Source organism: Saprolegnia diclina (genome assembly GCF_000281045.1).
Source record: "Saprolegnia diclina VS20 unplaced genomic scaffold supercont1.10, whole genome shotgun sequence".
Classification (NCBI taxonomy): domain Eukaryota; phylum Oomycota; class Saprolegniomycetes; order Saprolegniales; family Saprolegniaceae; genus Saprolegnia; species Saprolegnia diclina.
Genome location: NW_008246077.1, coordinates 1036401 through 1060545, shown reverse-complemented (window position 1 = coordinate 1060545; position 24145 = coordinate 1036401). Strand labels below are relative to the sequence as shown.

Here is a 24145-nt window from a genome sequence, read left to right as displayed (position 1 = left end):
GCCAACACGAACATCGGAACAAGTACCAACCAACCTTGACCACATCTACAAGGAATTTCAGACGGATGATGAAGTTCGCAAACACAAAGAGTCGTACAAGAAAGGGGGGGAAGCCAAGGCCAGGGGCGACATGCGGGGTCTCAACAAGGAGCGTGTCTTGCAGCATCAACTCCGCCTGCAGATTGAAGCGAAAAGGGCCAAGTGTCTCGAAGCCATCTCAAAATCTCGCAATTGGAATTGCGGGGAAATCGGCCAGATCGACGTGCACTACCTCACTGTCAAGCAGGCTCTGACACTGATTCACCAGAAGTTACCGCTGCTCGAAGCCAAAGGACACGATTGTATTTGCGTCGTTGCGGGCGCCGGCAAGCATAGCAAGCGCGGAGACCGATCTCTCTCGACCGAGATCAAGAATTCTCTCAATGAAAGTGGGAAACGCTGCGTGGACGACCCCAACTTGCATGGAACTTTATTCGTTTGGCTTTGAATGTAAAATATGCTCATGGACTTCTAGCATTCAATGTCTTGTCCGACACAAATGCCACAGTGGTGCCGCATCTGACGCATGCGACCGTCACCGCGCTGGGTTCTTCGGTGGTCATTTCGAGGGCAGACGCCGACGCGGCGAGAAGCGCCGTGGTGAAGATGATGGATTTCATTGAGGAAGGAGGAGTGTCAAAGCACATCAATTGGAAAATGAACCATTGAGCTTGCGATGACCGCCGTCGACATGGAGCACAACTCGGACAACACAACAAAGAGCCGCTTTACGCGAGTACCACCCTCTCCGACCTGACGGCACCTTGAAAACCACATGTTTTGGATTTACGGCGTCAAAACTCGAACGAACGGCAGGTCTTCACCGGATGTAAGTTCGAGTTGGGCATCGACCCACGTGAGATTGGTACATGGATCTGATTTGCGCTGTCATCGCCAGAATCACAATCGGTCGTGTATTCGCCCATCAGAATCATCATGCGCGCGCCTAGACCACCGCACGCCACGCACAATGTGTGTCAAAGCAGCGCTCTGGCCTTCCTCGCAGCCACGTGTACGTCAAACGCGGTTCATGTCACCATATCAGGAACCATTTTGCTTGCAGTAGCAAGCTTAACGCGTGGTGTCACCGATGGTAACCTAATCGTCTGTTTGGGCGGTACGGCTGATAGCCACGTGATAGCTGGTGCCGCAATCGCTTTGGCACCTCGTAAATGCTTACGTGCCCATCGGTAGGTAGATTCGCGCGGGCACATATTTCGACCCTATATCCAACGGCCCCAAGGTTGCCGGGGTGTCATACTCGTGGACAGTCCTAGCCAGGACACGTTGGCAATTGTGCAAAGCTGGTGTGTGTGTTAAATGCTTGCTGAAAGGCAAAATGGAAACTGAATTTCCAAGCCCTTAAAGACTACGTCCGGGACGAGGGCGTCGAGGATGAGGGCGTCTGGGAAGAGGGCCTGGTACGAGCACCAGCGCGGGTGATCGAAACCAGTCACCGATGGTGAACTGTCTACAACACCATATGGAAGCTTGCATGGTGTCGTGACAGTGTGAGCTTGCAGGTGGCTCCCTGGGTGGCTCCCTAATGATTGCCGTACATTTATTAATACCTGGTTAGAAATGCACTTGGAAATGGGCAATATATTGAAAACAGTGTATTGTACTGTATCGATGCATTTTAGATCGTCAAATCCACCCTAGTCAAGAACCATTCGCTTCGGGTGGAGCACAACCCATCGCTGCACTAGATGGAGGGCCAACGGCTCCAAGGCGATCTAGGGAACGGCCTCGCGCACTCGCGCCGTTTGTCATGCAGCGGAATGCATTGGACCTCGCCGCGCAGGTGCCAGACGAAGGGCAATGGTCAGCCATGACAAGGCACTAGCAAAGCTATAGATACCCTTGGTACTACTATGCTTGGAGCTCGTCGTTGTAGATGCAGTTGTTGGTCGTCGATCAGTCGTTGAGGATACGCCACTTTGCCCGGTCCAACGAGTTGAATTCGTCGTTAGAGGTGAGCGTCCACTTGGCTTTGGCGTTGGTCGCGTTCGCTGGCACCATGGACTGAGTGCCCATCACGAGCGTGGCGGCCAGCAACAACACTAGTCCGCGCATCGTGTTGTGGTGTTGTGGTGTTGTGGAGAAAAATACCCCCTGCCGAGCGACGTTGTGAAGCACCAGCATGGTGGTTCCGATGACAACGCCAATGGGATAGAGAAGAAATGGACACCACCTACTGGCCCCGCACTTCCAGCATGTAAAGTAGGAATTCCCCTACTGGTCCTAAGGCGACCGACTAAGCATCTTGACAGCCAGAGCTGGCCAGGCGACTAGCCAGCGATAGAATCCGAAACACCCACCGCAGACGGTGCTAAGTCAATATTGAGAGCATGAACTTCTTGGCGCTCCGTTCTCGTTCTCGCACAGACTAAATGACGTAAAGACAAGTGCAAATAACAAGATGGTCTCTAAGATAGACGCGTGTATTGCAGTTGTTACGGATGTGGTATCGTCTATCCAAAGGTGCTTCTAGAGCTGTCCAATCACGGCGTGCACTACAAGGAGATATGTGGCTTCCAGCGCCCGGAATGGAGGGGACTCACGAGGCTTGTAGACGCGGACATAGTCGACGAGCATACGCTGGGGAAACACTGTCGACGCGGACGGACTCCCGGGCCACGTGCCGCCAACCGCGAGGTTCAAGATGATGTAGAACGTCTTTTGCGGAATGTAAAACGGCGCCTTGTCTGTGCACTGGTTGCTGTCGAGGACGTAGTACAACTGGCCGTCAAAGTACCACGAAATCGCCGTTGGCGTCCACTCGACTGGAGTAGTAGCGCGTTTGTTCATAGGTTGGTTGCAACAAGTGAACGACGTACCGGCGTACACGTGGAAGCCATTGTCGAGGTCGACTTGCTTGGACTTGCCCGTCTTGCCGCACACTGCCTTGTCGTCGTGGAAGTTGCGGTTGCAGCTCGGACCAAAGTGGTAGTTGCCTGCGCCGCATCAAAATAGTAGAATGTCATCAAGCATGCACGCACCGTGAATCTGGTCGGGCGACTGCCCCACGTACTCCATAATGTCAATCTCGCCGTCCGTGGGCCAGCACCGCCCGCCGCGCGGCATGAGCCTACGCCATTCGATATTCATGCAGTGCATTTTCGATCGATAAACTAGACCAGAAGGCGGGCCACATGCCAAGACCGACCGGGAGCTTGATGCGCGCTTCAAAGCGGCCAAATTGCTGCGCAAACGACCCGGACGAGTCGAGCCGCCCGGAACGATACTGGCGCGTGCCGGCGGCCGGTGACGTGTACGCGTCACGCGTCGCCTCGACGACGAGGTTGCCGTCCTCGACGCGCACTTGCGACGCCAAGTACACTTGCTCCTCTTTGTTGTGGGCGCATTCGTGCTCGGTCGAACACTCGTTGGCAATCGTCCAGCGCGACTTGTTGAGAACGTCGAAGTTGTCTTCGAACGTGACCTGCCACCCGGCGAGCGGCGACAAGCTGAACGGCACCGGGCGCGCCGTGCTATTGAGCGTGGTGCAGTTGGTGGCCGACACCGCGCCGAGAAGCAAGAGCAGGAGCGAGTACATTGAAAAGTGAGACGGATGCAAGCGGCTTGACATTTATGGTGTTGTCACACGCATCTGTTGATCCAAGCCGCGTTAGCGCACGAGTCTGCACGGCAGAAGGCACACGCGCGCTGGTCAATGTCCAAGGGGTAGGGTAGACGTGGTGGACAAAACAACAAGCTCTATAAGCTCCTTCCCCATCATATTGTTGGTATGTCCGCTATCAAGAGTCGCTTTCTGGGCATATGGTGTTGTTTGAAGCTTGTGATCTGGTCGTGTACGGAGCTTGGAGCTTGGGAATCTGGGTCGTCAAACGGTATGACCCAGGACAGCCAGGCAACGACGCACACAGGCCGATTGAGTAATAACGCATTTCAACAACAGGTCATTGGATTTATAACTATACGATACGTTCGCGAACCGAACGTCGTCGGCATGTCTAGTAACCTGATTCATAACTGCTAGCGTTGGTACTACCAAGGGCTTAATGGTATACTAGTATAACCCAAATTCATTGTGCGATCTGCGCGACGGGGAGGGTGATGGGGAGGAAAAGCATCGAACGGGGGGTAGCAGGCTGGTGGGAACCGCGATTCCAGTCGCTCGTGGAGAGACCTACTGTGAACGTGCGCTGTCATAGGGCAAAGTGCCGTCAAAGAAGCCGCACCAAACACATCTGGTTTCCATCCGCTTCTGCACGACGGCGAGAGTGGGACGGGTGATCGGAGCATCAGAAATTACTCGCGACCTCAGCACTTCTTCTTGCTGCAAAACGCAAGATGCAAATACGACCGACGCACACAGCATCTGCAGCTCATTTTTACTTTGCCCATGGCGCCCTTGTGCCCCGCTCGTCTTTTCGTTGTCTCGCTGAGTCTCCTCGTCTCGGCGATCGCTGCGACCTCCAACGCATCCACGATCCTTGTCGTTCCCAATGCCAACTTGACTGGTGGCACCAAGTGGCAGCTCACCTTCGAAGACAACTTCAACACCGTCGACGCCTCGCGCTGGCGGCTTCACAACGACTGCTCCACCAACAACAACTGCGCGCAAAACAAGGAGCTCCAAGTGTACATGGCCAGCCAAATCCGTGCCGAGAAGGGCAAACTCGTCATCGAAGCGACCAACCAGTCGTACACGTCGCCAGCTGCCGGCACACGCCAGTACCGGTCCGGGCGCATGGACTCGTCCGGCAGCTTTGCACAGCAGTACGGCCGGTTTGAAGCGCGCATCAAACTTCCAACGGGCCAAGGCATGTGGCCAGCCTTCTGGTATGTCCGCCCGGAGTGATCTCGTTTCCATCTCTGTCGTAGGCTCATGCCGCGGGGCGGTCGGTGCTGGCCCACGGACGGCGAGATTGATATCATGGAGTACATTGGCAACAAGAAGCCGAAAGCTATTCACGGTAGGCACCGCAGCGGCACGACCCGGCTCATCGCTCCGACTTGGCGTAGGCAACTTTCATTTTGGTCAACAATGCAGCAAGAATCTGCACTCGGACGCGTCCGTGTGCGGCACGACGGGCAAAGCCATTGACGTCGCGCTCAACAACGAGTACCATGTTTACGCAGGTGCGATGAGACTCGTCGCTGGTCGGGAGCTAAAAGTTGTGTGCGATTAGCCGAGTGGACGCCCACGTCGATTTCGTGGTTTTTCGACGGCCACCTCTACTACAAGCTGGATAGCTCTCAGTGCACCAACAAGGCGCCGTTCTTCATTCCGGCCAAGCCCTTTTACATCATCTTTAACTTTGCCGTTGGCGGCGGATGGCCCGGCAACCCTACCCCGACCACGATCTTCCCGCAGCGCTTGTACGTCGACTATGTGCGCGTGTACAAACATGGTAGTCTGCCCTCGTCGAGAACCAAACCGACTTTATCTTGCGTAGTGGGGGCCGTGTCGTTTCCCGTCCTCGGCGACGCTGCTCAGTATGTGCCTTCGAATGCTACAAACCGTCCGTAGAGTTCTGCATGTCGGTGGACAGTAATATATTACTATGATCATGCGTTTTAGCGTGTACAAAAGAGCTAGATAGTGCATCATATTTTTCTCCACGTCCGATGTTATGGCCTTGGTACTACGTCCGGTACCGGTAGTATCTTCGACTTGTCGTGGGAGAACTGTTGCATAGCTGCAACTAGAGATTTAAATCAGGAATAAGACTGTAGTCAACAACTGCACCCACAAACAAGATGGTCCCGTGGCGACGACAAGGTTCGGCACCGCCAAGCGCCCGTACGGTTGCTAACGATGATGTGCGATTGCGATTTGCTCAGAGTCCTTTGACGCGCAAGAGCTGAGCGAAGATTGCGCTCCGTGGCGAGTGTATGTTTCGAAATGCAGACGATCGGAGGACTACGCGAACATGGAAACCTCCTAGTGCACTGACGACTTGTAATCCCAAAGCAGATCTTGTTCTCTTCGGTCCTCTTGCAATGATACGCATCCACTTGAGCAGTATCCGAATCCAAGTGGTCCTTCCGATACACGATGCCGCTAGAATCCATTCATTTGACGCACGACGCACACAAAACACCTAGCTCTTGACTACGAGAGTGGTGCAATAGCGTTCAACTTGATTGGCAGCGAGCACTTGATGCGACGATGAGATTGTTGTTGCCAACAAGGTGTCCCATCAGTGGAGCCATCGTCTCCACTTGCGCGATATCAGATCGTCAGCATCAGCTTCCCACTGAGCTCAATTCATCGCGATCAGCAGTCTGGACTCGAAGCTCACTTGTAGAACTCTCACCACTGATACCGGTACGCCACCTCGGGCAGGCGTCCTCGCTTATGACGTGACGTAGCCTCAAGAACTCCCATGCATGCAAGCTATCTTCTTGTGGGATTCGCCCTCGTCAGCGACAGCATCCGCGCTGCATCGACGTTGGTGGAGCGTCAGACTCGGCCTCGTCGGCCACAGTGACAGCGCTGTCCAGCCTCTCTCTGGTAAAAGATAGCCGGAGCTCATTGCGCTGAGAGTCACCTCTGTCTCCTGTAGCATACGACTTCAGCCTTCGCGCTGTTCGAGCTCTTTGTGCCACAATTCACGACAGTCCCATCGCCAAGCATCCAAGCGCCGGCTGGGACGAGACGAATCAAAGCTCTCGCAGCGCCGACGACGACATGGGTCAATAATATTGACCCATGCGACGACAACACTAGCCCCGACGGCCGCGGCACCCAGTGCCGTTGTCTCGACGTGGACGCTCATGTTTGAGGACAACTTTGACACGCTCAACAAAAACACATGGAGAGTCCTCAACGACTGCTCGACCGGCAACAACTGCGTCTACAACAACGAGCTCCAAGTGTACTTGGCGAGTCAAGTCTACGTCACGAACGGGTCGCTCGTCATTGAGGCTACGAACGAGTCGTACATATCCTGCTGCTGGCACGCGGCAGTATCGGTCCGGGCGTCTCGACACCTCACTCTCATTTGCGCAGCAGTATGGCCGCTTTGAAGCGCGCATCAAGCTCCCGGTCGGCCAAGGCATGTGGCCAGCCTTTTGGTATACTTCATCATCGGCGCTTCTTTATTCGACAGACGTAGGCTCATGCCGCGCACGAGTGCGTGCTGGCCCACAGCCGGCGAGATCGACATTATGGAGTACACGGGGGACTTTCCCAATACGCTCAACGGTCCGCCCTGTTCCCAGAGACGTCGCACTCTCATGCCAATTAGGCAACTACCATTATGGTCCATCGTGCAACAACCTCCACACGTCGGCGGGCTGTGGCACGACGGGCACGGCGGCCACGGTCAATTATGGCTCCGACTGCCACTGATATATTGACACATTGATACTTTACGTCTAGTCGAGTGGACACCAACGTTCATCTCGTGGCTGTACGACGGCAGCGTCTATTACATCCTCTCGAGCGCCCAGTGGGCCCCGTCCGCCTTCTTCTTCATACCCAAAGACCCGTTCTACTTCATTTTGAACCTAGCGGTGGGCGGCGACTGGCCGGGGAGTCCCAACGCGACCACCGTCTTTCCTCAGCGCATGTATGTCGACTATGTCCGCGCGTACAAGCGCACATGATCAAGCAATAAATGTAATACCTTGTAGCTTTGTTGTTGTATATTTTGCAGTAGGGCGTGGGTTTAAATAGGAGGCGACTTTAGCAAATGCCTTCCATGAGGTCGTCGCCCATCGACGACGACTCGGAAAAGACATCGCTCGCGCGCGGCGCGTCCACCAGCTTGGCCGACGTTGGCGACAAGTCGACCTCGGGCTCGTCGCGCTCGGCGTCGTACGCGTCGTCCGCTTCGTGCGGCGCGGCACTGACCTCGTGGATCGCACGCCACTCGCGCACGTAGCGCGGCCCCATCGCACTGCAGAGCGCCTCCACGAGCTCGTCCGCGACCCAGCCATGGTTGTCGGCAAACCCGTCCGTCTTGACAATACCGCAAATGTGTTTGAGCAGATACGGCAGCGCCGCGCGCTTGAGGTCGTCGGCTTGGCACTGGTCGGCGAGCGCCCACACCGTCATGGCGTTCGGAATCGAAATCTCGTCGGCAAGAAACTTTTCACAGCGCTTCTGGAGCTCGGGCACGCGGTACGACGACGCGGCGAGCAGGAGGTCGCACGCATTGGAGAGGTCGATCGCCACGTCCTCCGTGTACTAAGCCGTACACAGGTGAGACGCCACACGTCGAGTGAAACCCACCAAAAAGTTGATGAGCGCCAGAAATGTCGCATACGAGCAGTCTTCAATCTCAATCACGTCGCCCGGGCCACTCAGCTACGTGTTCCTTGAGCGCCATCCCTCGAGAAAAAACAAGTACCAGCGACTTGAAGTAGGCGTTCTGGACGCTGAGGACGACGCGGTTGGCGCCAATGAGTCGGCCTTCCACGACAAACTGCACATCGACAAGCTCGACTTCGCGGTCGTACGACTCGCGGAGCACGGGGTACGTGATCGCAACGTCGGGAGAGTAGGTCGACGGCAGCATGTGCTTGATGGCGTACGCGACCGTGCGGTGCGAGTAGGCGTCCGGCGCCTTCAGGAGCAACAAGAGCACCGAGAGGAGGCCTTCGGGCAGCAGCCGCGGCCACTCGGACGGGTCCAGCATGTGCACCAGCGTCAGCATGACGTTGCCCTTGAATTTGCCTACACGCGTCGTCGCTTCGGTCCCACAACATCCCCATGTTCGTACCGATCGCCGTCGAATTTGTGAGCCGGAGCGACGCATAGAGCATCGTACGAAAGTCCTCGCGGCTTATGTAGCGCCAAATGTTGCGCATGGCGAGGAGGCACGCGCGCCACGTCGCTGAGCCTTCTTCCATCTCGAGCATGTGCAAGACGGCGCCTTCCAGCACGAGGTGGAGCGCGCTCGAGAGCCGCTGCGAGAGCCGGTGGAGCGTGTGCGCCGCGTGGACCGTCACCACGTCGTCGGCGCCATGCAGCGCCTGGAGAATCACGGGGATGCCGCCGCCGCGCGCAAACAAGTCGTGGTTGTTTTGGTTGTCGAGGAGCGACTCGAGGACGATCGCGGCCTTGCGCATCTGCGTCACGTCCCCCGTCGGCGCGCTCAGTTTCTCGAGCGAAAATGGAATCGACTTGAGCACGCACGCGTCGCAAAAGCGCTGCTTGGCGTCTTCAAAGCCCTCGACGATCGCGCGCGACATGGAGCAGTTGGCACACACGAGGTCGCCGCACTCCTGCACAGCACAGTCGACGATGAGCCCAGAATACGACCATTGGAGAGCCGACGTACGCGACAGTGGTGGCGCCGTCGTACGACCGTGAACAGCGCCTTGCAACACGTGCACGCGTCCGCGACCTTGTCTTCGGCCCAGGGCTTGATGAGCTTCCACTTGAGCAGATCGGCGGCTGCGTCCAAAATCGTGGTGCCCACTTGGCGAAACTGCTGAATGTCGTTGAAGCGGAAGACGTCGAGGAGCCGGGCGTTCGAGTACGGCGACGCGGTCGCGCGGCTCGGGTCGTCCGGGTACAGCGAGACGCCGACTTGGCCAAGCTGAATGGCGTACGCTGGCAGCATGGCGACCCAGCCAGGAAGGCCGACCTAGATTGCAGTTGAGCGGGCAGAGTCATGCACGAGGAACCGACTTGGTAGGGGAGGTTGCGGCCGCTGTAGCCGTTCTGGGCCAGTGTCTGGACAATCTCCTTCATCCAAACCGTCCGGTTGACGCAAATATAGCGGTGGCTGGCTTCCGTGTACTCGAGCAAGAGGACGTGGGCGGCCGCGCAGTCCCGCACGTCCGTGAGCGCATAGTCTAGTTAGTCGACACATATTCGTTTTGATAGCCTTCAGGTCACGTCGCTTACTAAAGTCGACGAGCGCCGAGTACTGGCCCGTGATCAAATCGTACACAATTTGCGTGCCTGGCGAGATCTTGTCGTTGCAGAGCGACGGCCCCATGAGCGTCCCCGGCTACAACCCTCTCCGTGAGCGCAGAGTCGACCGAATGGACGTACGTTGACGGTCACGAGCTCCATGGATTCGTTCTTGACGAGCTGCCACGCAGCTTCTTCCGCGAGCTTGAGGCTCAAAAAGTGCGGGTTGCGCTCGAGCGACGACGTCACGTTCCACGAGAGGTCGTCAATCTTCGTGTTCATGTCGACATGGTCGGCCATGGCCGCGACCGACGACGTAAGGACCACCTAGAAGTCGATGGGCATCGAGAAGAGATACGAGTAGAGGACGCGTACGCGCTTGACTTTGGCACGAATGCACGCGGTGATAAAGTTGTTCATCATGGGCACAATGCAGTGGACGCGGCTGCTAATGCTGTACACACCGGGCTCCTACTACAGCGATGAGAGGGACACGCGACATGGACGCCGTACGTTTTGCTCCGAGAAAGGGTCGCGCACCGAGCACGACGTGGGCGTGCCCGTGTGGATGACAAAGTCGCAGCCGTCAACGGCCAAGTCGCACGACTGCGCTGTGAGCAGCGACGTCTCGACAATTGTCAAGTTCTTCTTCGCATGCGGCAAGTCGAATAGCTTCGAGATGTCGTCGCTCTTGTTCTGAACCGTGCCACGGACCTTGTAGCCGCGTAAGAGCAGCTCGGCGACGATCCACGCCGCCAAGAAGCCATCGACGCCCGTGACGCAGACGGGCTTGTGCATCGAGCCCGCCGTCGTCTTGCGCCGGTACCGCAAGATCTTCCACACGCTCGGGTACATGGCCGAGATGTCTTGGGCGGATGACGGCGACTCGGCCACAGGCAGCGACTGCGATGGCTTCTTGATGCGGTCGCGCTTGGTGCGTGGCGGGCGGTCCTTCTCGTCGAGGCTCTTGCGCGATGCGTCCTTGTCCTTGCGCTTTTTCTTCTTCTTGCGCTCGACGGGTGCACCGTCGTCCAGGGTCACGGTCGACGTCGTCGTCACCGCGCTGCTCAAGCTGTCGCTGCTCGACGGGCCCGGCCGTGTCGGCGCCACGGGGACCTGCGGGCCGAAGAGCATGCTGCTTCCCTGCCTCTGCGGGTACTACTGCGTAATTCCGACGCCAACGGCGGCTTCGTCGATCCGGATAAAGCGCCTGGCCCACACACACGTGGGGAATGCGATGGCACGGCATACAAATCCCAAGTGGCATCTCATATTTTCCACCGCGGGAAATACACGCACGGTGTGGAACAAGGGGTCGCAGCGCGAGAAGCCAGCAGGTCGAATTTTCGAAGGCGCCCGGCGACCGTGCGAAGCTTGCGGCCGTCACCACCACGTGTACCGTGTAGTTTGAGTGATTTCCCGTGGGCGTGAATCCGGTGAAAAATGATCATCCGGATAACCTGGCCAGCACCGCAAAAGTTAAAAACACCCAACTTGAAACGCAGCCGCGGTCCACTGTCCTCGACAACCCATGCGACGTCTCCAGCGTGTCTATGCACGCAGCAGATCGCATACTAGCGTCGTAGACGGTCCGAGATCGCCTGCTGATAGCACGTGGACGGTCCTCGCTCTTGCCCGCTTCAGGCCAAAAAGTTGCGTGCGTCCATCCAACGGCCTGAGTTGAAGTCGTATCTTCTCTTGCAAGCGGGTTGGTATTGAATTAGCTTGCGTTTTGTATGCTTGTGAAGTGGTGCATCGGCGGAAGTATTTTATAAAATATTTTAATGCGCATACAAACATGAGGTGATGGGTCATGAAAAGTATTGTATCACGCCGCTTGCAGCTTGCAACTACTAGTAGCGAGCACCCCATCAACCCACTTGGCTTATCACGCAGCATGCTCTTTGGGCCCCAAGGCGACGGGCTCGTGTACGACAAGACCGCGCGGGCCAAGGGCGCTGGCGCCGAGATCATGAGCGTCAAGCGCCGAGGCAAGCCCTCCGGCCCGACCAGCGCCTTTGAGGCCACGGGCAAAGTGCGCAAGACGCGCACGCCCAAGAAGCGCCTCGAGGATACGCGCTGCATCTACCCGTCGGTGTGGGCGAGCCTTCGCTTCAAGACGACCGACTCGAAGAAGAACCGCCCAGCCTTTCTGAATGCGAGCCAATCCAAGCTGCCCGTGTGCGTCACTGGCGCCGACGGGTTCGTCGCCGCGTGGATCGTTGCCGAGCTGCTCCAGCGCGGCTACAAGGTGCGGGCCACCGTGCCCGTGCGCACCGACGACGTCGAGCGCCTGAAAGAGCTCCCCAAGGCGGCGAAGAACCTGACAATCGTCGAGACGTCGCTCTTGACGCCCGAGCTCTGCGACGTGGCTGTCGAAGGGTGCGAGTACGTCATCCACACGGGCACGCCCGCATCCTGCACGGTGCGCGATCCTGTCTCGGAAGCCAAGGTCCTTCTCGCATCCTGGTTGCACCAAGTTTCTCACGTCCTTGAATAGGAGCCTGGGATGCACACGGTCTCAAGCCGCATCCACTGCATCGTGCCCGTCATGACCAACTTTATGAAGGCGTGCGTACGCGCTCGGGTCAAGAAGGTACATTGCCACCGCCATCTCTCTTCTAAGCACGTCACGTAGATGATCCTGACGTCGTCGGTTGCCGCGCTCTGCGACAGCGTGAGCCCCACAACGATCGTCAACGACATGTGCTGGAACACCGAGTCGTCGCTCGAGAAGAACCCGCATTTCTTTGGGTTCAAGCTCGCCGAAGAGAAGGCGTGGCAGCTTGTCGAGCAAGAAACCCTGGAGCTCGTGACGATTTGCGTACGTCCCCATATATTGCAACATTGCATGGTCGCATTGCTACCCGTCCACTATAGCCAGGCACGCTCATGGGCCCCTCGGTCTGCGGCGCGTCGATCCCGCCCGGCAACCAAGTCGTTTACGACCTCATCACCGGTGCCTACGCGGCCCTTGTCGACCTCAGTACGTCGTCCGTCACTCTGCTGCTAGAAGGGCCAACGCGGTGGTAGACTGGGCTGTCACGGACGTGCGCGACTGCGCGGTCGCCCACATCCTCGCCATGGAACACCCGGACGCGCGGGGTCGGTACATTTGCGTCAACAAGACGGTGTGGCTTCGCGACATTGTCGAGACGCTGCGCGCCAACGGCTACAGCGGGCGTGACCTCCCACTGCAGGTGGGTCTGCCCAACTGGGTCGCGCGCCTCCCCGCCTACGCGCCGCAACTGGGCCAAGTCGGCGCGTCGCTGTACGCCGACCATGTCTCGAACGCGCAGCCGTCGCCGTACCTGAGCGACCGCATCGTGGACGTGCTTGGCCTTGGCTTCCGCGAGGCGAAGAGCACGATCGTCGAGACAGCGGGCGACCTTCTAAAGTGGAAGTGGATCAAGCCGTGGGCCGAGGACTGCGAAGCGCTCTCGTGCGCGATTTGCGACGTGCCATTTTCGTTCATTCGGCGCAAGCACCACTGCCGGGTACACCGGTCGCTCTTCACGCCTCAGATCTGAGTGGTCGTCTCGTAGGAGTGCGGGACGATCATTTGCAGCGACTGCTCGCTCTCGCGCGCGGTGGTCGAAGGGCTCAGCGAGCGCGCGCGGCTCTGTGACCAGTGCGTCCAGACGTCAATTCCGGCGCTCATCGAGCTCGTGGCCGCCAACCCGCGTGCCCGTGCGGCCGTCGTCGCGCTCGAGTCGCTCATGGAGAATCCCGACAACCACGAGCTCATTACGCGCTGCCACGGCATCCCGATCTTGATCGAAGCCCTGCATTGCGCGGACGAAGACGTGTCGTTCCCGGCGGCCGGCACGTTCCTCGCGCTCTCACTGGACGTGGCGAGCGCGCTGCAGATGGTGCTCGAAGGTGCCGTGCTCCACATGCTCGAGGTCGACCAGACCACCGACACGTGGCGACAGTGCCTTCAAGCGCTGCGCAACATTTGGCGGCAAATCAACCGCGCCGAGTTTCGCAAGATGCTGCACTCGGTCTCGCGCGTCTCGACCGACGCTGCCAGCGGTACACTGCCCATGCCGCTTCTTTGTATGTATGGCTGTTCGTAGGTCCGCTCAAGGCCAATATTCTCTTGACGTTTGTGCATATGATGGAGCCCGCCGACGTCGTCGAGCTCCTCAAGGAAGGGCTCATGGACGTATTTTTCTTCATGCTCCAGAGCGCCGAGACGTACCCGCGCTGCGCGGCGGCCCACGCGATCACGCGGCTGATTCCGGACTCGTACCATCCCGACACCTCGATCGAGATCCCGCCCTTCCACGTCGACAACCACGAAGAGCTGCTCACGCTCGCCGCGCTTTCGGACATTCAGTTTCTCGTGAAAGGCCACATTGCGCCCATCAACGCCCACAAGATTGTGCTCTTTGTACGCAACGCCTACTTCAAAAACATGGTAGGCTCGCTGAAATGTATCAAGGTATCAACTTGATGTGTCCAGTTTGGCTCGACGACGACGACGACCAAGCGTGTGATCGAGATCGACAATTGCTCGTACAATGTGTTTTCGATGCTGCTCCGCTTCATCTACACGGGCAAGCTCACGATCGACGAGGGCACGGCGCAAGACCTCTTGCGCGCGGCGTCGTTTTACCAAGTGACCGTGCTTCAGAAGCGCATCGAGTCGTTCTTGGCCGACCGCATCGACGTCGGCAACGTCGTCGACCTCCTCTCGCTCAGCAACGACTGCCACGCCGAGAGCCTCCGCCGCGCGTGCATCCCGTTCCTCATGAAGAACATCCACGCCGTCGTCAAGCTCCCGTCCTTTGCGGTGCACCACGAGTGGGCGAGTCAAGAGATTCTCCTCGAGCTTGCCAACATGCTCGGCCCGGTGTGGCACGACTCGTATTTAACGGTGGTCCAGCACAAGGCGACCAAGATCGTCCAGACACCGTTGCCACCCGTCGTGGTGCCGACGTCGGCGCCGATGCTCAAGCCCGCCTCGCCGGCCATGCGACCAAAGGCCGTGTCGCCTGTCCTCGCGCCGCGCTCGCGACTGCTCTCGGACGAGAGCTTGGCCGAAGGCATTTGCTAAGTCTTCTGTTGTGTTTTGAATATGTTGCACTTTTGTGGCGAGTCTTGGGTGGACCTAACCGTACCGGTTTTGCAAGTCGGAGAAGAAGCTGGACGTCATGGTCTTGAGCTTGGCGGCCTTGTCCGACACCTGCGACTTGAGCTGGTCGAGTTGGTACGCGGCCTCGTCGGCAGCTACGCGCCGCATGCGTCAAGAAGTCGGTCGCGAGGAAGCTTGTACCTTCCATGGACGCCGAGCGCGGGCGGTCGCCATTGCCGTAGTACATGTCGCTCGAGATGGCTTGGGCGCCCGAGAACTGGCGGATCTTTTCACGGTCCGCATCACCTTCTTCGCCGGCAAAGTAGTTGGCCGACGAGATCGACTTGGAGTTTTTGTACTTGTCGAGCGACGTCTTGTTGGCCTCGGTCGCACTGGATGACGCAATGCGCGTCGTCTTCAAGCTCTGCGCCAAGGTCTCTCTACGCACCAATCGCGTCCATTCGACCATCCGCAAGTGAATCGTACTCGTCGGCCTTTTGGATCGCACGCGCCAGCGCCTCGTCGTCATCGATCTGCTTGGACGCTGCGACCTCGGCCACGGACGGCTTGGGGTTCTGCACACCAGAGTTACATCTCGGTCGACACGTCGAGTAGGTGTAGTACCTCGAACGGAATCGAATCGAAATCGTCGAACGAGCTCTTGACCTTGGTGGCGCCAAGGCGCGTTGCCGTGCGCTTCGTGGCCGTCGACCCCGACGTGCGCTAAACGAGTGGATAAGAGGAGGCAACACGACATGGTAGGAGACGTACGCGGCTCGAGAGCTTGGAGGTGAGGGTGCCCGCGGGGGCGGCCGAGCTCGCGTTGCCACCGAGCAGGACAACCGGGCGGTTGATATCGAGCATGCCGGTCGCGGGCGCTTCGGTGGGCTTAGGCTGCGTGGCGGCAGCGCGTACAGGGGCGGGCGGCAACGTGTACGCGGGCGCCGCAACTGCCTCGCCGGCACCGACGAGCTTGACAAGGTCGTCGAGGTCGCCGGGGGCCGAGGCCGCGCTCGACGTGTCGACGGTCGTGTACGGCGATGCGTCAAAGGAGGCAGCCTGGATCTTCTTGGCGAGTTGCGCCTTGTAGAGTGTCGCGGCCTTGGTCTTGTACTTTTCATCAATCTACCACGACGCGATAAGAGCATGCAACTCGCGTGACGTCGTGGCCGTACGTTCATCATGTCGGTGACGCCATGCTGCTTGAAGAACTTGCGGGCCTCGTTGTTGCCACCGAGCTGCATCGTGAGCAGTTGGTCTTCGGTCCATTCGTCCATGTCGGTGGAGCGCACAAAGGACACGTGGACACCAAGGCGGCGGTGGTAACCCGAGCAGTCCAAGCACATGAAGATGCCAAAGGAGACCGTCGCCCACATGGGGCTGCGTCGATCGCAGTCGAAGCAGATCTTGTTGGCGGCGACGGCGCGCTGCGCCTGGAAGAACTTGTCGCGGACCTCGTGGCTCACGTACTTGGTCGTCATCGCGATCGTTGGCGTTTCCGCTGCATCACGGCCGGGACTTTAACCATACACCATTTCGAAACCGCAGTCTTTATATAGTGTATATTGACGCTACACAGACACATTTTGGTGTGCAAGCGATTTGCGTCGTAGCCCGCTTGGCCTGGCCCCACGACACCTCTGCGCATGGGCCAGTAGAGAGCATCGTAATGTGGGCACAATATAGACGGCCGCCTTCCTACACGCACAAGGTACTGCGGCGATTCTGTCGAGGTATGCACACTATTTCCTGTCGCCGTAACCTGAAGGTCGAAATTTCTAGATCGGATATAAAACGAGTGCATAACTTATGATTTGTATCGGAATTAAAACATTATATTTTAATACCGTGTTTGTTGAAGGTCATTTAAATAAATATCGTATTCTTTATTCAAGCTTGTCGTTTGAGTTGTGTGCAGTATTTAAATACACAGCATCCGCCAATCCCATCGCTCCGCGGTCGACAGCTTTATCCGGACGTCCGTTTGAGCCCGCAGGATGGCGATCCACGTGTTCACTCATTTTGCCTTGGGATCCTCGCATCATGAAGCTCTTCCACGTCGTCGTCCTTGCTCTTCTGGGCCTCTCGGCCGTCACGTCCGCGGCCGATGACAAGGAGTGCGAAGGTAGATATGACCTCTAGGAACATGACCATATCTCATGCAACGACGCTCTAGTCTGCATCAAGGTCATCGAAGACCTCAAGTCGACCTACTCGACGATGCTCGCGGAGAAGGGTGGCAAGAACAAGCTTGCAGTCGCCGAGCAGGCGCTCGAGAAGCTTGTCTCGAAGAAGAAGGCCGACCCTAAGGAGAAGAAGCTCGTACGCGGACGATTCTCATATCGCCCTGGTCCTCATGATGCTGGCGGTAGTTTTACTTTTTGGAGCCCATGAAGAAGGATGCGGCGCGGCAGGTGACCTTCGGCAAAGAGACGCTCAAGATTTGCCAAGGCTTGAGCAAGAAGAACCCCGAATTCTGCTCGATTCGCTTCCGTACGCCGTCCCACTAACCAAAGGGTGCGCTGACCCTTGCTTGTGTAGCCATCAAGGCGGCCAAGGGCACCGATTACTCCAAGATGCGCGTCAAGGAGCTCAAGAAGATCCTCCAGGAGCGTGGTGAAAACTGCAACGGGTGCGTCGAGAAGTCGGACTTTATCAAGCGCTTGCAAGAGACCGAGCGCGACGAGTTGTAAACCGACGCATATTTAGACGTTCCCGACCCGAATGAATGAAGCGATCTTCGTCTTCTTCCTACGACCTTCGCGACGATGGAACGCTATGCCATCAGAGAGGCCCCGTGCCTTGGACGGCGCGCAGAATCTGGAGCAAAGACGATCCGACAATGACAAAGACGAAGAAGCCGAGCAGCATCGGGCCAACCCGGTACCCAGCGTCGCGTGGTCCCTACTCGTGCATGGCATCAGCTGGGGCTCTCGCAATGACCTATCGACGGTGCTAACCCGAGCGCTGGACGCCACGTGGCCTCGCTTCGTGATGTTGTCCGCATGGGCTTGGCTCCGCAGCCGGAGCTTCATGGGCGTCGCGGGCATCGTCGCAACCCTTCAAGATCTTGCAACTCACCGTCCCAGTTAGTCGATGCCACCGACTAGATAGTAAAATACTTGTTCGACAGGATATCATTGGCTCCTTTCTCGTCCTTTTTATCCAATCAAAAAGGAGAAGAGATGCCTTGCGCAAACACTCCCGTTGCGCAAACACTCGATGGGCGAAAAAGGCCACTTCAACGTATCTTGTGCGGTCGTCGCCAAGAGCATTCTCGTGGTGGCCATACTCTCTTGCGGTTTGTATGCATACGACGTTGAAGTTGGCGTCAAAACCCGATATACCATGCTGGTCTCATGCCGACGGGCGCTGAGCACGCGGCCGTGGAGCCGCGCGCTCGGGTCGACGCAGCGCTATGCGCCGAGCCTCTCGACGGACGACTATTGCCGCATGACGATCGAGTCGCGCGCGTATGACATCGCCGTGACGACGCCGCTCATGAAGGCGCACGCGATGTCGGAAGCGCTTGGCAACACGATCTTGCTCAAGCGCGAGGACATGCAGCCCGTCTTCTCGTTCAAGATCCGCGGCGCGTATAACAAGATGGCGCACTTGTCCACGGCAGCGCGCGACGCGGGCGTCGTTTGTTGCAGCGCCGGCAACCACGCGCAGGGCGTCGCGCTCTCGGCCAAGACGCTCAAGCTCCATGCGACGATCGTCATGCCCCTCGCAACGCCCGAGATCAAGGTCAAGGCCGTCCAGCAGCACGGTACGACGACGCATCTCATCTCGCATGACAAGCGACTGCAAATACATTGTCAACTCAGGTGGCGACGCGGTCAAGATCATCTTACATGGCAACAACTTTGACGAAGCGGCCGCCGAAGCGCGGCGCATCGAGGCCGCCGAGGGCCGGACCATGATTCTGCCGTTCGACGACCCGCTCGTGATTGCGGGCCAAGGCACGATTGGGATGGAAATTTTGCAGCAAACCACAGGCAAGCCGCTCGATGCCGTCTTTGTCTGCTGCGGCGGCGGTGGTATGCTCGCGGGTGTCGCCAACTGGGTGCGTCACCGTCCATAAATGACATGGCAGCTGAGGCGTATGCAGGTCAAGCACTTTCGGCCCAGCGTCAAGGTCATTGGCGTCGAAGCGGCGGACGCGGCAGGCATGACGGCGTCGCTCGCGGCAGGCAAGCGCGTCGAGCTCGACCAAGTTGGGCTGTTCGCGGATGGCGCGGCCGTCAAGCTCGTGGGCGAGGAGACCTTTCGCATCTGCCAAGCGCACGTCGACGAGATGATCACGGTGACGACCGACGACATTTGCGCAGCGATCAAAACGGGCTTCAACGACACGCGCGTCGTGCTCGAGCCCGCGGGGGCACTCGCGATCGCCGGTGTCGACCGCTACATCAAGGACAAGAAACTGCGCGGTGGCACCTACTGCGCGATTACGTCTGGTGCCAATATGGACTTTACGCGGCTGCGCTTTGTCTCGGAGCGTGCCGACAGCGCCGAGACGCTCATCTCTGTCAAGATCGACGAGCGTCCCGGCGCCTTTGAGCGGTACACACTACGGTATTCCACTCGCGCGCCCCAATCGACATGCATAGATTGCACTCGTACATGGACGCCGAGGGCGTCCGCATCACCGAGTTTAGCTACCGCTACTCGGAGAAGGACAACGCGCACATCTGCATGTCGTTCCAGAGCCCGTCCCGCGAGCAGTCGGACAGCGTGCTCGCGCGGCTGAGCGGCGCCGGCTTTTCGGTCGAGGACCTCCGAGAGAACGAGCTCGCCAAGGTAGATTGACACGGGCACTATGGCGTCTGAGCTCCGTCGTAGGTGCACGCACGGCACCTCGCGGGCGGCAAGAGCGTGCTCGTGGGCAACGAACGGCTCTTTCGCTTCGAGTTTGCCGACAAGCCTGGTGCGCTCAAGGCGTTCCTGACGCACATGCACGGCGGGTCGACCTGGAACATATCGCTCTTCCACTATCGGAATCACGGCGCCGACATTGGCCGCGTCCTCGTCGGCTTCCAAGTGCCTCCGGGGGACGAAGGGCGGTTTGGCGAGTACCTCCGCGCTGTCGCCTACCACCACGTCGACGAGACCGACAACCCCGTGTACAAGCAGTTCTTGGCCCGTAACGAGTAAGCTCTTAGTTGAATAATATGTCGAAACAGCACACGAAAGGGTTTGAAACGCTGCATTGCGTGCGATGTCTAGGAGGTGGTTTGCGAAAAGCTACAAGCCGTCGAGCTCGGCCTTGCGAGCGCGAATGACTTTGCACGTGGCCTTGTGGTTGGGCCAATCTTGGGTCTGGTGGTCCTTGCAGCAGTAGAGCGCGGCGTCGCAGGGGCACTTGAGGAGCGGCGCCGCATCCGGCTGCGCGCTGGCACCGCATGTCCGGCAACCCATCTTGCCTTCGACCGTGCCCTGCGTCTGGAAGAAGACGAGTTCGAACGTCCGCGCAACGTTGGCGAGGAACGTGAGCAAAATCTGCTGGCGCATCTGCAGTGTCAGCCACACGTCGGCCTCGATGAGCACGTTGGCGTCAATTTTGGCCTGGGTTTCCTGCAGTAACGTGGGCGACACGGATGGCAGCAAGGACTGGATGTGCTGCTCCGGATCCGTCGGGTCAATGTAGGCGAGCGCAACGCTGTCGAACGTCGTGCCCGAGAACGTCGGCATGCGCTTCTTCGCCCGCAGGCCCTTGAGGTACGCAAGGTCTTCGGCGGCGCAGTCGAAGCGTGCGCGGTTGCACAACAGGCGCACGAGCGGCTTGCCTTGGTCGGCGAGGAGCGTCGCAATCGTGAGCTCGGGCGTCAAAATGTCCGTGGCTTGGAGCACGTCCGGCGTCTGCAGCGGCATGTCGGGCGACGCATTGCGCAGCATCGAGAGCTGGCCTGCATACGGAATCGCGAGGAACCAGCGCATGAAGGTCGAGCCATGGGCGTCCCAGAAGCGCGTGAGGAACTCGGCCTCGCTGAGCGTCGTCGCTGCCATGATGGTGTCCTGCAATCCGTGCCGGCCTCGAATTGGTCAAAAGTCGGCGCCAGCTGGTATGCCACCATACAATACCTTAGAGACTTGGCGTTGCAGGCGCGCCATTAAACCAATGAGCGTGCGCCGTTGTAGACATTTTGCGCCAATGGCATCGCATGACGCTTGTCTTGACCGCGCGCCTCCGCGGGACGACGACGACGGTTGGCAGCGATGAGAAAAGGGAACCGCGGCAAGCTGCGCGAGGTGTCGCAGCGAAGGAAGGAGGAGGAGCAGCGCCTGCGGGAAGGCTGTCGAATCATACTACTGGCGCCCGATGCGTGTGCGGGAAGCGGCGCTGCGAAATGCGCCGCGTGAGGTGAGATTAGCAATCACTTTGACGCGCCACGCAGCAAGCGCGGACGGGGACAGTGCGTGGGACGATTGGCCCGCGTCCACACGTTTGAAGCTACGTGGTGCACATAGAGTGGCGGCGCTGGATTCGAGATGAGTCAAGAAGAAGGGGGCAGCGTGCCCCGTTGCTTCCGCGGTGCATCCGCGCGCTGCGACATGCTTCCGGCGACGTGTACGCCAGAGGCGATTCGAAGGGCGGCCCATCGAAGGCTGATAACTTAGTGGGCCATCTGGACGTAGTAGGACCAAGCAGTATGTAGTATGTGGTGTGGTGCAGACAGGCGGGCAGCGATGACAGAGCTTTCGAGACGGCTGCGCGCGTCAAAGATCCGCTGCCGATGGCCTCAAGAAGCCAGCGCCTTCAAGCTTTCACCGCGATGATGGTGCTTGCAGCCTCATCACGGACACCATCCACATTTGCGCAGGGTATCTGTCTGTTTGGGAACAGCAACATGTCCCAAGGGAGGTCGATGGAAGACGATGCAATCTTCGAGGCCCTTCCAGCCGACTTGCGCATACAGCCTATCGATACTCGCCTGCGTGGCGCCGGCGGTGGCGGTGGCCGCGCGCCTCTTTGCCGTCGCGGCGACGCCACGTCCTTCCGGCGCGGCCGTTGGTCGTTATGCCACTGGCATCGAAGTTCGAAGCTCCGAGTCTATTTATACCCTCAAATGAAAAACGGGAGAAGCTGTGCGGAAACATATCGCAGGTCTACTTCGCTTGGGCGGAAATACCTTGGTTCCACTAGGCAAAAAGTTCGACAGGTTCAGAGCATGCACGGGCCGCGCGAGATGGAGGCCGAGGCGAGTCGGCTCGTGATCACTCGGCGCGCCAGCATACGCCCGTGGCCATCGCCGCCGAGCCGAGCCCTTGCGAAGAACCCGATCTGCAAGTCGGCGCCCGACGTGTTTGCGGCGTACCGACAGAAAGAGGACATTTCCATCTCGGCGCCGGACCCGACGGCGTCGACGGTGTCGCTCCAGTCGCCGCCGCCGCGCACGAATGTGTCGGTGGGCAATTTGACGCCGCCGTTCGCGCACCTCAAGCCGCTCAACAAGCTCGGCGGCCACCTGCTCGCCAAAGAGATCGACTGGAGCGATATCGTCGATGTCGACGACGTCGACATGCTCAGCGACGACGAGGACGACGACGAGTACGACATGGACGTCGGCGACTTGACGCCAGCGCTCTTGGACAGCGTGCTTGCGCGCGTGTCGCCCGACCTCTCGCCGACCGATGTGGCGGCGCTGCGCAAGATTATGTTGGATTCTGATAATGGCTTTGGAACGTGGAACTTCAATGTCCTTCAAGTGGCGGCGTACGTCCCGAACTCGGTGCTCACGTTCGTCGCGGTTGCGATCTTCACGCTCCTCGACTACGACGACATTGACCTCGACACGCTCACCAAGTTTGCCTCGGACGTCGAAGCCAAGTACAACCGCCACGTCATCTACCACAACGCCGAGCACGCCTCCGACGTGCTCCACTCGTTCTTTGCCATCTTGCGCAACACGAATCTGACTGCGATCCTCGCCGAGACGCACCAGATCGCGGGCCTCCTCGCCGCGCTTCTCCACGACGTGCAGCACTTTGGCCTCACCAACAAATTTCTCAAGCAGAGCGAGCACGAACTCTCACGGACGTTCCCCGTGTGCTGTCCACTGGAAGCCATGCACTCGGACGTCGGCCTCAAGATCCTCGCGGCCCACAATGTCCTCCGCCGCTTCTCGCCGTCGCTCCAGGCCGAGATGCGCCACACGATCCACGAGACGATCTGGACCACGTCCGTGTGCGAGCAAAAGCGCCTCTTGGCGGCGCTGGCGGCCGCCGACCGCAGCTCGAAAGAGTTTGTGACGCTCGTCGTGCAGATTGCCGTGCACGTCTCGGACCTCGGACAGACCTCCAAGCCGCTGAGCATCCACCAGGTGTGGGTCGATCGGCTCCACGGTGAGCTCTTCCTGCAGGGCGACCAGGAGCGGGCGCGCGGCTGGCCGCTTAGCATGGACTGCGACCGCGCCAAGGGCATCTGCCCCAAGAGCCAGTCGTCCTTCATGGAGGGCTTCGTCGTCCCCGCCTTCTCGGCGCTCATGCTGCTGCCGGGCATGGACGACGTCGAGACGCCGCTGCGCCAAGTCCTCCGCAACATCGCGCATTGGAAACGCGAGTAGACTTGCATTTTTAATTTATTGTAAATCCTTTGTACACTTTATATATAGCGTTTGTATGCACATGGAATTTCCAAACGGTCGTCGATTTTATTTTATTGTAGTAGACTGTAGTACATCGTAGTTGTTGTTGAAGTGAGTCTATTTAGATATAATTTACACTGAACTGTTTTTGGGGGTGGACTTTCGATTCAGAGCGTGTTGTGCTAGACGGCATCTGCGGCGAGGCTTAGCCGTGTTGAAGGCGAGGCGTGTGGATGGCGCACGCCGGGACGAGGTTGTCACGAAGCCAGGCGTCGTGGCGCAGGGCGTGCATCATTTGAAAGAGACACATCGCTTGGGTATTCAGCATCAAGTGGTGAAGGTGCATCTTGGTCAAAAACGCGGCGCGGGCGGCGGCCGCTTCGGGTGTCACGACGGGCGCCTCGGGACGAAAGACGCGGTCGTTGCGGGCGAGCCAGACAGTGTGCATCACACAGGCGCGTAGGAGCGGCCACATCATGTCGACCGCGCGTCGTCGGTAGCGTTGGGCCGTCACCAGCGGCTCAAACAAGAGCGCGTACAGCGTCGTGGGGAGCTCCAGTTCCAGCGCATCGACGAGAGGCCGAAAGACGG

At 58.6% G+C, this 24145-nt stretch overlaps 11 protein-coding genes across 12 annotated transcripts; 6 read left to right on the top strand and 5 right to left on the bottom strand.

Moving 5' to 3' along the window:
• Positions 1-2529: 2529 nt before the first annotated feature.
• Positions 2530-3598, bottom strand: SDRG_04392 (hypothetical protein; the record flags this gene model as incomplete). Its single annotated transcript, XM_008610067.1, has 4 exons — positions 2530-2825; positions 2880-2974; positions 3038-3130; positions 3180-3598. 4 exons carry the CDS (start codon positions 3596-3598, stop codon positions 2530-2532), a joined length of 903 nt encoding a protein of 300 aa, XP_008608289.1.
• Positions 3599-4408: 810 nt separating this feature from the next.
• Positions 4409-5539, top strand: SDRG_04391 (hypothetical protein; the record flags this gene model as incomplete). The annotated part of the gene is made up of 5 exons (XM_008610066.1): positions 4409-4848; positions 4891-4982; positions 5032-5148; positions 5199-5420; positions 5466-5539. 5 exons carry the CDS (start codon positions 4409-4411, stop codon positions 5537-5539), a joined length of 945 nt encoding a protein of 314 aa, XP_008608288.1.
• Positions 5540-6789: 1250 nt separating this feature from the next.
• SDRG_04390 (hypothetical protein) lies at positions 6790-7623 on the top strand (the record flags this gene model as incomplete). The annotated part of the gene is made up of 4 exons (XM_008610065.1): positions 6790-6987; positions 7025-7089; positions 7131-7339; positions 7397-7623. 4 exons carry the CDS (start codon positions 6790-6792, stop codon positions 7621-7623), a joined length of 699 nt encoding a protein of 232 aa, XP_008608287.1.
• A 3-nt stretch (positions 7624-7626) lies between these two features.
• On the bottom strand, positions 7627-11074 carry SDRG_04389 (hypothetical protein). Its single transcript, XM_008610064.1, has 10 exons — positions 10397-11074; positions 10259-10354; positions 10025-10210; positions 9875-9980; positions 9656-9822; positions 9303-9611; positions 8742-9246; positions 8370-8695; positions 8252-8326; positions 7627-8206 (listed from the first exon to the last, which is right to left on the bottom strand). Exons 1-10 carry the CDS (start codon positions 11015-11017, stop codon positions 7703-7705), a joined length of 2895 nt encoding a protein of 964 aa, XP_008608286.1. The 5' UTR covers positions 11018-11074; the 3' UTR covers positions 7627-7702.
• Positions 11075-11714: 640 nt separating this feature from the next.
• Positions 11715-14986, top strand: SDRG_04388 (hypothetical protein). The gene is made up of 8 exons (XM_008610063.1): positions 11715-12335; positions 12384-12479; positions 12522-12707; positions 12764-12869; positions 12917-13380; positions 13429-13918; positions 13963-14306; positions 14352-14986. The coding sequence occupies exons 1-8, from the start codon at positions 11781-11783 to the stop codon at positions 14943-14945; spliced, it is 2835 nt and encodes a 944-aa protein (XP_008608285.1). The 5' UTR covers positions 11715-11780; the 3' UTR covers positions 14946-14986.
• On the bottom strand, positions 14925-16475 carry SDRG_04387 (hypothetical protein). Its single transcript, XM_008610062.1, has 6 exons — positions 16139-16475; positions 15735-16088; positions 15588-15686; positions 15450-15538; positions 15165-15403; positions 14925-15118 (listed from the first exon to the last, which is right to left on the bottom strand). The coding sequence occupies exons 1-6, from the start codon at positions 16442-16444 to the stop codon at positions 15000-15002; spliced, it is 1206 nt and encodes a 401-aa protein (XP_008608284.1). The 5' UTR covers positions 16445-16475; the 3' UTR covers positions 14925-14999.
• Positions 16476-17006: 531 nt separating this feature from the next.
• On the top strand, positions 17007-17656 carry SDRG_04386 (hypothetical protein; the record flags this gene model as incomplete). Its single annotated transcript, XM_008610061.1, has 4 exons — positions 17007-17088; positions 17140-17285; positions 17336-17456; positions 17505-17656. The coding sequence occupies 4 exons, from the start codon at positions 17007-17009 to the stop codon at positions 17654-17656; spliced, it is 501 nt and encodes a 166-aa protein (XP_008608283.1).
• Positions 17657-17747: 91 nt separating this feature from the next.
• SDRG_04385 (hypothetical protein) lies at positions 17748-18013 on the bottom strand (the record flags this gene model as incomplete). Its single annotated transcript, XM_008610060.1, has 2 exons — positions 17748-17867; positions 17924-18013. The coding sequence occupies 2 exons, from the start codon at positions 18011-18013 to the stop codon at positions 17748-17750; spliced, it is 210 nt and encodes a 69-aa protein (XP_008608282.1).
• A 205-nt stretch (positions 18014-18218) lies between these two features.
• Positions 18219-20178, top strand: SDRG_04384. Of its 2 annotated transcripts, XM_008610058.1 has the most exons (5): positions 18219-18735; positions 18794-19032; positions 19078-19532; positions 19580-19769; positions 19812-20178. In XM_008610058.1, exons 1-5 carry the CDS (start codon positions 18312-18314, stop codon positions 20121-20123), a joined length of 1620 nt encoding a protein of 539 aa, XP_008608280.1. In that variant the 5' UTR covers positions 18219-18311; the 3' UTR covers positions 20124-20178. The 2 variants fall into 2 exon arrangements, with proteins under 2 accessions (XP_008608280.1, XP_008608281.1); XM_008610059.1 differs by having other exon boundaries at positions 18219-19032.
• A 35-nt stretch (positions 20179-20213) lies between these two features.
• On the bottom strand, positions 20214-20975 carry SDRG_04383 (hypothetical protein; the record flags this gene model as incomplete). Its single annotated transcript, XM_008610057.1, has 1 exon — positions 20214-20975. The coding sequence occupies one exon, from the start codon at positions 20973-20975 to the stop codon at positions 20214-20216; it is 762 nt and encodes a 253-aa protein (XP_008608279.1).
• A 1113-nt stretch (positions 20976-22088) lies between these two features.
• SDRG_04382 (hypothetical protein) lies at positions 22089-23599 on the top strand. Its single transcript, XM_008610056.1, has one exon. It carries the CDS (start codon positions 22139-22141, stop codon positions 23531-23533), a length of 1395 nt encoding a protein of 464 aa, XP_008608278.1. The 5' UTR covers positions 22089-22138; the 3' UTR covers positions 23534-23599.
• The last annotated feature ends 546 nt before the right edge of the window (positions 23600-24145 follow it).